Here is a 12,271-nt window from a genome sequence, read left to right on the forward strand (position 1 = left end):
GCACTTTAAAAATCATTGCACCGCTGTATCATTCGTGGAGCTTCCATCATCACCAGCTCTCACATCTCTTACTCACTGCTATGTTAGCACACCCATGCAATTCTATAGGAGTTCATTGTTGCCTAGCGACCCCTTGTTTGAGTGTCGATGACGATCCATACTTCCCCTCAGCAGGTGGTCTCCCTTACAGTCCACATTAGTGTTAGGTTCTTTTCTTGATATGCAGAAGATCATGGCGCTAATAAGCATCCTGTTGCCTTCCTTTGGAGGTTTTCCAGGATCTTACAGCTGGAAGGAGACCCAAGGGTAGGGCCAGGACCAGATGGAGTTTATCGCCTCCACTCATGGTCCATCGATCGGAGCCAAAGTCGTGGTGTAATTGGAACTTTAGGGATTCCTGTGTAAAACCATTTACCCCACATGGCAGAAATCCTGAATGACCCAACATCCATCAGGGAAACATTGTAGTAATATAACAGCGGGACGTGTGCTTGTGTGTTTGTGTGTACATGTGCCTGTGTTGTCACGCGGCTGTGTGTCTAATTGTTCAGGGGTTGCAAGGTCAGTGTTAGATGTTGATTCAGAAATGTTAGGCTATGTAACTCACACCACTGCCACTGTCATTGTCGAAGGGCTGTGTTTGCCAGAACATACACACTACACTTTGCCTTCTCCTTCCTTCCTCTACCCTCCGCTACCCACTCCATCGTTCCATTCACTCTCTTTAATTAACCCCACAGCCCCCCTCCTCACTCTTCCCCTCAGGCTTCACGAAAGCATGCTAAGATGAAGCGCACACACACTTTCCTGAATAATCAGCAAACACACATTCTCACCCACATACATGCCTTCAAGTGTGCTTTTTGTCGGCGAGTGAAGAAATGGTGAGCTGGTGGATGACGCAGGTGACGGGAGGAGGACGAGCGAGGCGTTTTGCAGTCTGTTTCTTTATTTTGTTGTGATGGGGAAAAGGAAGAAAACAATTTTGGAAGTGCTCAAGTCATTGTATAGTCAGGAGGTGTGATTGACTTTCTCAGAAAAGTGGTTCAGGATCAAAGACTGAAGTGTAGCATGAGCACACTTGCACCCTCAGAAGAGAGAGAGTGGGGTATGAAGTTGGGCAGCGTGCTACAGTATAGTGGAGCGTTGAATCACCTGCTCAAGAGTTGAGGCTAAAAAAAGTTGCTGCCTCTGGTGTCAGTATAGGATGCAAAAGTCCACTTTCCCAATGTCAATATAGCCCGCCACAGTGGTGAGGATGGGTTGCTTACGCCGTCACTGTTGGCATATTCCCTGGGGTCTCCACTGTTTTTGTGAACATGTAGTGAAGTTGCCATGTCAGCCCTTCCTCACCGTCATTTGAGGAGGAGGCTGGTCAGGGCCCTGTCAGGGCTGTACAATGACTTCTGTTCTCCTACAATGACCTCTGTTCCAACATCCAAATCCTGTCTCTCCAGAGATGATTTTAGTTTCTGACTGCTGTTGTCTGAAGTGCAAAAAAGCAGCTGGTATGTGCCTTGAGATGGCCTTGCGGCAAGTCCAAGGTGCCAACTGCTAATTTAGCCTTTATAGCTTGGATATGCTCCAGCATTCGGCAAAAATGTGAATAGGATTGAGGAGCTTAATGATAACAATGGTGCGTTTTATTTGTTTCTCTGGATGAGGGAAAGGCGGACGACCCCCCTTTGACCTCGGCATACCAAGCAGAACGCAGAGTAAAATGAATGAAGTAATGTATTTTTAGTTTGTTTACTGATCGAAAGCGGCTCAATAACACCATGTTGATCTTGACAAATAAAAAGCGTTCATTCACAGATGATCAATTCAGCTATGATTTGATCTTTCAATATATTCTCTATTATACATTTGAATACAATGGAGGACTCGATTAACTCCCCTCTTTTCTTCTTCCTGATTGTGCTTCCCCTCAATTTTCCAACTGATTTAAATCGAACAGTATAATAATGTGAAACAACAATCGCATGATTGGGATCATTGATCCGGTGTGTGTGTGTGTATTGAGGAAAACTGTGCGACGGGTCGTACCGGTCTGCCCAAACACTCTGCTTTAATCAGACGGACCTTTTTTCTCTCGCTGGCGAGATCTAATCAGGATCTTAACTATGCCGTTTATCTAAGTCCCTCCTTCAGCCCCTCCAGGATTTCAACTTTCTTTTTGTAGTAGACTTGTGTTCAAATATGGTTCTGCAGTAACATGGTGGGAAATAAGGACCTGTGCGAATGAGCTTGTAAACAAATGGTGTCAGTTTCGTCCGTTTGTTTACGCCCGTCCCGTACAGCGTTCGGGTGACGGTACGCTGTTTTTTAGTGCCATCTCTTGTATGTTTTGATCATGGAATTGGGAGATTTATGAATGAATTCAGAAGAGCTGCAATATTTGTGGGGAAATGTGAGCATTTACGGGAAATTGGCGGTGATTGGTCAAAATTGCAGGGCCTCTGTGGGGATTGTTGACATTGCATTTAATAGTTTTGCCATCTCCTGGAGGGATTGATCCTTTAAGCCTATAGGCCTCAAGTGAAACAGTTCTGACCCCTGGATAGGTGGAGTATGAACATCGTGGCACCTCATGTGGACAGGTTAGTTCAGGTGAATGACGTCTCTTCAGGATGTTCAGAGCAGATGTGCTCCTGTAGCCACAAGTTGATGAATGTCAGTCGGCATAATTTGAATGAAAAAATTCTAACTTTTGCCCTTGCTTACTGGATTCCATGGACGGGAACGAAAACAGCTGAAAAACACTAGCAATAAAGTGGTTATTTGCTGTTTTCTCTTCCTTGTTACCGAGCCAACATCATTTGTGGTGATACGGGTGTCTGCTTCTAATGATGGACCACAGGGTGGATGTAAAACATATTTCAGCAGACACACACACACACACACACACGCAGCCCTGTGTGATGTGTGACTGTAATTGCATGTCGCACACATGTATGTGTTCTCGTTCACGCTCCGTTTCATGCTGCTTGTTCGGTTATCTACGCCTTTCCTATGCTGACGCTGTGTCTATGTGCACGCGCCGCAGTTCAGATTTATAGCCCTGCGTGTGTGTGCTCCAGTGATGTAGTACTGAGTCATGAAGCAGCTCGGGCCATGATGAATTCTGAGGGTCCCCAGGTAGGGGAGGCGTCAGAGGGACAGTGGAATTTTAGGGAAAGAAGTGAAGATGAAGGGAAATGGGAAATGATGGGGATAGAAAGAGAAGTATGGGTTCATCATGGTACAATCCATTTCTAACTGATTCTCTTGAATTTCATCATTCCTTATCAGAGTTTCATCGTCAGCTTCAGGAAGTGACTGCTGCATGTGGTCATAATGTGACCGCTACAGGTGTGTTGGGCTGCATCCGATGATATTCCTGAATATTTGAATGATTGTTCTGAAAGTATATGAAGGAATCAGATCTGGTCGGGGAGGATTTTTACTTACTAATGGTTGAAATAATCAACCTTATTCCGGTGCTACCTCATTGACAAGCATTTTCAATGACTGAACAAAATAAACTCAGTTAGACCCCTTTAATGAGACGAGAAACATGACATCTTTTTAAAAACTGCTATCTCAAAGGAAACAATGACTTAATACAACACAAACACATTTAAATAATCCAGTCCAATAAAAGACATTGAAGGACTCTTGGGACACCAATGAATGTGTTCTGGTCTCGCCCCAGGATGCTCGCAGTCGAAACTTGCAGCGCAATGTGACCCAAATTAAGGCTGACTTTTAGTGAAAACCCCTCACTGGCTTCCAGCTCAGGCCAGCACTTCACTCATCTCTTGCATAAAAATGATCATTTTGCATTGCTGATATTCATCTGGTTCCAAGTTGTCCAGCCAGTGCTTTCACATGCAGAATAGCTGCTTTTCTAAAGCGTGGTGAGGCCAGGTGTTTCTCTGTTGTGCCAGTGCAATATTTCCAACACATGATGATGATGGTGTTGGAATGCGTCAACAATTGGAGATACACTCTTGAGTCACCATTGTCACCATTAATAAGTGTCTTGACTCACGTCTGATGAGCAGCATTTATTCAGGATCTTCTGTGTGTGTGAGACCAAGTTGTTTCAGGTTTTATTATTTATTTATTCAGTGTTAAAATCTTATAGCCAGAGAACTGGACTCCTGTTATTATGGGCCCCTCAATCACTGGATTTGTCCTACTGGAGGAAGGATGGAGCATTTGAGAAGTGTGTGAGGGTTATGCAAGACATGGGTTCGGGAGGCGTCTCCACAGATGTGCACGTGGATGATATTAGCTGGTTGTATAGTGATTTGTGAAAGTTAGAAGTCAGTAACTCTGACACAAAGACTGGAGGCACAGCTAGAAGAGTTGGAGATGAAGATCCTGAGGATTTCAATGGAAGTGACAAGATCAGATGGGCAGCTCCCGTTGAAGAGGTTTGAAGACCAAGTTAGGAAGGTCAGATGGTTTGGACGCATGCAGAGGAGAGACAGGCATGTTGGAGATGATGGGGAAGAAGACAACGGATATGGTGAATGGGCTCTGAAAGACTTGGAGCGTGATAGGTTACAGTACAGTACTTGCTGTAGTGCCCCCTGGTGGGTAAATCCTGAAAAGACAAAGAAGAAGAGATGCGAAAGAGTCGTTTTAGTTGCTGTACTTGTATCATTGAGCTCGATTCTGAAGCTCCGGACAATAAGGAATGTCCAATTAATCTTTGGGTGTGGGAGGAAACCAGAGTGCCTGGAGGAAAACAACGCACGTTTTCATTTTTCAAGCGCAAGTGTTCTTGTAAATGACGTTTTGTGTTTTGCACTGTGATTCGGCATCAACTGGACGATCAACGGTCGCTATGGTTTCTCCTTCTTCCACTCACTGTGTTACAATTGGAACAATGTGTTTGGTCTCAGCTGCAGAGGTTTGTAGTGTTCCAGGTTTGATTGCCTGCTGCGCCTGCCCCGCTGCCGCCACTCACTGCGCCAGACAGCAGAACACCGATCGAGGATCAATTATTCGTTATCACATAGTGGAGGAGCTCAACAGCATCACAACACTCCAATCACAGAATGTTCTCCAGCCTCTGCACAACGGTCCGCATCTTCTCCAGCATCCGGTGTTGGAGTGGAGGGGATTTATTACTCACCTTCTCTTCCTTTGTTTCCACCACAGCTGCTTAATTGTTAGTGTCAGAGCGCTCAGAAGCTCATTAAAACACTGTTGAGTAATTATGCGTGTTTATGTTGATGTAAACCCTTTTTTTTTCCAAGTTAACCGAAAAGACCTGTGATTAAATTTGCTTAAAAAATGTAATAGTGAGGTATTGCGCCCTTATAGCCAGTGCAGCATTGAAGCCTCTGGAGTGCTGTAGTAGCCTCAGTTGTGTGGTGCATATAGAGTTCCACTGCTGGAGCTTTAGTGTTGTGGAAAAACCAATGAGGAGGAAGGTTGTGGGATGGATACCTTCTTGACTCAACTGGCAAAGTGAAGGCTTTCTGCGTGAAGTCTCTATCCTTCCCACTCGCTTGTATGCTTTTCTGGTCTCCTCCCCAAGTCCACCCAAAGTGATGCAGTGAGTGTCTGGATCTCCCAGAATCCTAGAAACAAAGAACAAATGAAAAAGTGAAAAATTTAAGTGATTTCTTTGAAAAAGCATGCGATATTTTAAAATTAAAACTTTTATGAAAGAGAAGGTCGCTGAATGAAGATCACAGTTTTAAATCCAACTAGAGGAAGCACCTTGAAATAAATCTATTTTTTGTTCATATGCCCCTGTGCTCGCATTCCTCCAGCCACTCTGGTTTCCTCCCACAGTCCAAAACAAAATATGAGTGATAAACTCTGTATTGTGCTCAAATTATGTCTGGATGTTTGGTTCAATGATCCTCTTGGAGACCAATCCGGGGTCTCAGGCATGTGCCATCAAATACTGCCAATGCCAAAATAATGAGCGATAAAAGGCTTTTATTGAACATCTTATGGACATTTATTATTAATATTTATGTGCGTGAGATACCTGACTTCCAAGTGCTTTACAGTTATCTGTACAGTAGCTGTGTTGCACATTTTTTAACACAAAATTGAGAATATTTGAATTTTATTTTCAGTTTACACTTCAAAATGACCCGTACAATGATGCCGGTTATATGTCAAATTGAGGAGCGCAGCACAGAATCACCTGTTCATCTATCCTACTTCAGAATGCTTAAATTATTGCTGGAGAGCCGGAGCATCTGTTGAGTGGTATCACTCTGACGTACTTGATGGAACAAGCGCATGAGTCAACACTGAGATTTTGGGAGAGACGGCGCTGCATTCGTTTTCTGGTTCGCCATCCACTTTACTAGAAAAGCGACTCGCGATAATGACGCATGGCGGTGAATCAATCGAGGAATTGATCTTATCTTTTAGAAAGAAAGCAAGCCGACGCAATGAAGTGGGTCACTGCTGCTGGAGATGGAGTGGACTGATTACAGACGCTGATATGTAAGAATAATTCACAAACCTCCCCCTGGGTTGTAGAATAAGAATTGAATATCTCATGAGAAAGTGATTCAAACTTTTTTATTTCACTGAATATGTTTTCTTTGTCTGAGTATTGATTACTGAGAGACTGAGGCGCAACTCTTGCTAATTGTACCATGTTATTACGTGTGACGCTGAAGTCTAGTTTGAAAGAACATTGGTTACTTCAATCTGTCACACCGTTCCTCTCTCTTTTTATGAACAAGTGCCTCAGCCCCCTGACGTCTGGTGATGATTCAGTGTTTTCCTCATTTTGTTCTTGGGTTTGGAACTTATTACTGTCAGCACACCGAGACTGAGGCCAAGACATTTACATTTTGATGGTTTTATTTCCAGGGTTAGGTGGTAAACAGCTCTTTCCTAGACCCCGTCCACACGTCCGGACGGGACATTTGTTGGGTGTTGGATTCGTTCACATGAATCTTGCATTTTCAGTCTGACTCCATCATTTCTTATTCCAGGTCCCAGAATGGAGACCATTGCATCACTGCTCCATCTGTTGCGTGTTTCTCCCCCACAGTCGCCAAGTTTTGTCAAACAGTTGGATTTCTCCGACATGCTGTTTCATACGTAATAATTCAAACATACTTCTTAACCCTTCTGCCTTTTTGTAAGTCCAATAATCTGGCGTGAACGTATTAGCGCTCACTCTTGGTGTCTAATCAGGATAAACATTGGAGGTTCAAACTCAGGGATCGGATCAGTTTTTCCCTCACCAAGATTAATGCAAAGAGGACAACTTTGACAAAAAAAAAATGGTATGAAAGCAACTTGAAATGCAAAATAGGACATAACACCTTAACAAAATCTTCCATTCAGCCTCAGCACTAGAGGATACCTGCCATAATTCATTCACACGTGTAGATGGTCTCACTGAAGTGGCTCCGTGATGGGACTTCATCACCTGGCTCAAGCTCAGCCTTAGCATGCATACATACAAGAGTGTGCAGGGGTCGCCGCCACGTATGAACAAGTGTGGCGAACTGCAAATGAGAATCGCAAGGCTTTCAGAAAAATGGCCTCTTTTTAAAGATGAAATCTCACGTTATCAAATCTATTTACATGTAGTGGAAACACGAGTGGATAGCACTTCATCTTGGTTACTTCGTAGTCATTGGCTGTTTGCCCACTTTTTAAACTAGAAAAAAAATGTATTTGCTGTGTATTAGAGTTTGTATATTTGGCTGTGGAGGCCTCTATGTTTGACTCTTGAAAAGCAGAGCACCTTAAGTGAGATATACATTTGGACTGTTTCATTCACATCGACTGTGTTGTTAGTTGTGAGGACTTCTGTGTTGATTCGGACTCCAGCAGTATCTTAATGGGAATGGTGCTGCGCTCAAGTTCAACTTCTAATTTCTGGTTCGTCATAGGGTGCTTCTCATATGGATATGGAATGTGGAGGTCTTCCTCTCACACCAGCTGCTCCACAGTTAGAATGAGATTCACACAGAGACGCCAGCCCGAGGTGTAAGGTGTGATGTCCGACTTGCAACGGCTGATTCACACTGCTGTGTGAGAGCTCTCCACATTTTAATCCGAAAATGATTTGACAGACACAACAGGCACAGGACAAGTCTGTCTCTGTTTTAAATTTTAATGTGAGCAACGATTTTGTCATCGTTCCCCAGTGTGATTGTCTTTATAGCGGGAAAAAAAGGAGTTGATTGAGAGTTTTATTTTCTCAGTTTCTATTTCTCGTCGTACTAAAAAATAAACATCCCATTTTCTCCAAGACTTTCTTCTGCTTATGATCCATCTGCCCTTCAAATATTTGTTTTCCCTGTCGTCGTTTCATCGCCACCGTTTTATTTCTTCTGTTCCAAATGAACATCAAGCTGCTGACACGACTCCAGAATCGGACCAGCTGTCTGGCCCGACTGCTCGGCAGCCTGCCGCACTGCGTTTGCCTGCCGCTGTGACTGGTGTCAACAGCTTGAGCTAATATATATGACGGCCGAGGTGAACACCGTGACTAACGACTGGTATTAAGGAGGAACATGATGATTCATGCACAGAATGTTGCAGCAGATTTCTGTGTAAGTCTTCCTTTTCAGCAGTTTTATGGCGTACAATATTTCCTGTTTAGTGTTCTACCTTGGCCAGATTTGGGGATGAGCTTCAAGAGATAAGATAAATGTTGATAATACTTCACACAGTTGTGAAAGGGTCCAGTGGTAGGTCTTGACCGAACAGAACCAACGAGAGCGTATTACAGTAGATCCTGAGGTCATTGAGAGAAAAAAAAACAGCCCTTCTTCCCAGCTTGTGGAGAAGACAAAGTATCTTGGGTTTACAAGGGAGGGAATGATTGGGTTTGAAGAGGAGGGAAATGCAAAGGTTTTCGATTTACCACTTCATACCACTCCAAAGGAATGCTGTCACTGAAGCCTGTTTTTCACTGTGGGCAATTGGGAAACATGTCAATGCATCAGGCTGTTCAAGGAGGATGACATCATCTTGGATTCAGTCACTTTTTGCGGGCTGAATTCCTGTCTGAAGGATCCTTGGTGGCGTGGAACTCCGTTTAAAAAAACCCATCTGATTTGCAGTGAAGCAGACATCAGCAGAGGCACCGCATATCGGTGAGGACCCCCTGTACCTGTATTGAAGGGCTGGTGAGGCTTCATGAAACGGCGTCCTAATTTTCAGGGCTCAGTAGGGGGTGCTCTGTGTTTGAAAGTTTGATGTTGTTCAATTGAAAATTGCCTGAAAATGCCTTTGCATGACAGTTAACAGCCTTAAAAACCTGTGATGCACTGAATCCGCGGAATCTAGTGAGGGAACGCATGGGGTTGGTCTTGAGTGTTGTCATGAGTGGAACAATACAGCGAAAAAGGCCAACACAAGTTTAAAAATGGGCTAAAATACAAAGGTAACTGAAGAAAGCAAGCATGTCAGCAACAACAAATTATTAGTTAGAATAAATAAGTGGTTACAGATGCAACTTAGAAGCCTGTGTTAATTATCTGTATTTCTACTCTGTGCTGTACCTAATCCAGTCCCATTGTTTTAAGGATCTGCCTCACAGATTTGATTGTTTCTTGCCTAGGTTTCAGTTTCTCTTGGTGGAGCAAGAGTAATAGAGATATTATAAAAAAATATATTATATTCTGCAGCAAACGTTGAATAGAAAAGCTGCTGTGGTGACTCATTTTGAGCCTAAACAGTGACCAATGATTTCATCTTTTTTGTGACTGTATTGTGTAGTAAGTCAGTTGTTTATTTGCTTCTTGGAGGAAGCAGGGCACACTGACATCTTCAGAGCTGATCATGGTCCGCAATGACCCACGTACAGTAGAAGATTTTGCTGACTCATTCTTGCCTTTGGGTCCATTACTGAGTACATCATGGATTTTCTCTGTCCGCCTGTAATTTCCTCCTCGACTCACTTTACTGCCTTTGTGTCCTTGACATATTTGCTGGGGTTTGTACTGTCATTATGATCAGGAAATGTCCCAATCTCCTGCTGGACTGTAGATTTACTGGACCACACCGACGCCCTGCTCTCGCTGCTGTTGTGATGAAATGACTTTATTGGTCTGGAGTTTTGAGCCAAAAAAAGTTGATATATATCCGCTCACGCTAGCAGTGAAAGAAGGGTGTCTGAGGAGAAAATGATGGCGAATGAAGCCATCATAAACGAACAGGATGGCCTGAGCGTCTCGGGAGGAGAGCGTAAAATGATCTTCAGCTAGCTTGACTGTTTTCATTCATCACTCAGGAAATTTGGCCTCGGCAATGTTTTATCAACTTAATAAAGGAGTAATGTAAGACAGACATAATGCCATCATGTCTTAATAAGCGCTCAGAGACACGACTGGAGCAGACTCAATTTCTAACTGCCAGAAGAATGGGATATTAGATTCTAGTCTTTCAAATGTAATTATTTGACTTTAGTCAAGCTCTGCTTGGTGAACAATGTTGACTCAAAGAATCCTGGAAGGGCGGGAGGAGCGCAGACCCTTGACCCACCGGAGTGACTGGAGTAGTGATCAAAGCTACCAGATCAAAGGCAGAAACTGTGATTTTAGGGGTTCCTGGCCAGTTTGCATGGGTTTTGGGTATCTTAGTGAAGCCACCTAAAACTTCCAGTCAAGTCCTTCGGTCCACACACCAAGGTCTGGACCACTAGTGGAAGACTCCTGTTACCCACATTGTCACACGAGTACAAATCTATTTGGTTGTCTAGCGAACAAAAGCACAATTAAAGCATGTTCCTCTTTTGTCTTTTCTCCCTCCAGGGTCTGGTCTCCTCATCAGGTGAAGAACCTTGAGCTGCTGACCCCCTTTCTAATCCTTAGAGAGGTTCAGGTTAAATCCCCCCGCCATCCTCACCTGACAAATCCCGTTCAGCAGCTGCCATTGGCCCCCCCAGTAACCCATGGTGGCCCCGAGGCCCACCCTCTCACTTCTTCTGGCTGTCCTGGCCTGCACGGGGCCTGCACGCCCCTCGCCCCCCCTGCTGCTCCGGCCCCGGGAGAGAGAGAGGGACTCGGGTGGTGTCAACATCGCCGTGGTCCACTCGGGCTCTTCCCTGCTCCCGGAGACGGCTGTGGTGGGAGGTGTGGGGGTCGTCGAGCCGGGGCAGGGGTCCGGTGTAGGAAACGGCCCGGGTGGAGCACGAGGAGTCACCGATACTGCGTCCGTGGCCGGAGTGTCATTGTCTTCGTTCTCCTCGTTCACGACTCTGGCGGCTCTGGTCGGGGAAACGGTGATGACGCCGTCGGGCCAAGCTAACGTCATCTACTTGGCGGTGAATGAGAGCAGTCCAGGAAGTCTTCTGCTGCAGCTGTGTGAGCTGCTGGCCACCACACCTCTGCAGGTAACCTCAACCAGGAATGATGATCGTGTGCATGAGCGCGTCGTAATTGTAGGTCACTGTATGAGAGGACAGCTGTCTGAGAACAGCGAACCCAAGGAACCAGGGAGTTGGCACATTCATTAACCCCTGGGGATGTTTGCTTCCCAGCAGTCCCATGTTCTAGCAACAAGATTTGAAATGTGGTCTCCGTTTGTTACTCTTTAGTCACATGATTTGTCATAATGTAAGATATATCTGCTTCTTATTCCATATTGTCCTCAGGAAGCTGTTCATGTCAGCGCAGGACTTCACTAGCTGTACAGTACCTTGTAAACACTCAAGCACCACATTGCATAACGCCCTTGCACATGTGACAACAGTGTTCATTTGTTTGGCTGTGTTTAATCTGGAGACATTCATTAGCCACTCGGTGAGCATTAAACAAATAGGCAGAGGAGCAACGGAGCAGTTAACGGCACGACTTGGTCCGTCTTATAATACGATTAGGTTCCTGTGAGGAGAACACAGCTTTGATCGCAAACATAAAATGCCTGGTCCTTTATTTACATGTATTATCTGGTGGAATTTAATGTTTAGTGGACTCATTTTTAAAGCTGAGTCCTCTTTGGGTTGACACGCTTCCTTCCTAGACAGAGGAGCCAGGTGAGGTGTTTGAGAGTCTTGCTGTGGTGAGAAGGGTTGGAGACAACTGTTTGTTACTCTGAACATTCGGTGGCCCAATATATTCGGTCAAGTAGCGCAGAAAAAAAAGCTACATATCGGACATGTGGAGAAGTTTGAAGACAAAGTTTGGGAAATCAGATGGGCTGGATGCCAGAAGAGGAGAGACAGTGGTGGCCAATAAGATTAGAGGTAACCATCCAGACTTGTGGGTTTGATCAAGTGTGAACATGAAAAGAACAGGATTTATGTTTTATGTTCATCATACATTAAATACTA

General features: G+C 44.5%; 1 protein-coding gene across 4 annotated transcripts in view; it reads left to right on the forward strand.

Moving 5' to 3' along the window:
- Positions 1 to 12,271, forward strand: part of grin2da (glutamate receptor, ionotropic, N-methyl D-aspartate 2D, a) — a 164,364-nt gene that overhangs the window by 46,346 nt on the left and 105,747 nt on the right. For 3 of the 4 annotated variants that reach the window (XM_053863431.1, XM_053863432.1, XM_053863433.1), the window contains exon 2: positions 10,752 to 11,332. The exons of the other annotated variant lie outside the window; for it this stretch is intronic. In XM_053863431.1, the coding sequence (XP_053719406.1) occupies positions 10,892 to 11,332 (441 nt within the window). In that variant the 5' untranslated portion in view covers positions 10,752 to 10,891. The remainder of the gene's footprint in view (positions 1 to 10,751; positions 11,333 to 12,271) is intronic. 4 annotated transcript variants of the gene reach the window in all.

Source organism: Synchiropus splendidus, chromosome 4, assembly GCF_027744825.2.
Source record: "Synchiropus splendidus isolate RoL2022-P1 chromosome 4, RoL_Sspl_1.0, whole genome shotgun sequence".
NCBI classification, from domain to species: Eukaryota; Metazoa; Chordata; class Actinopteri; order Syngnathiformes; family Callionymidae; genus Synchiropus; species Synchiropus splendidus.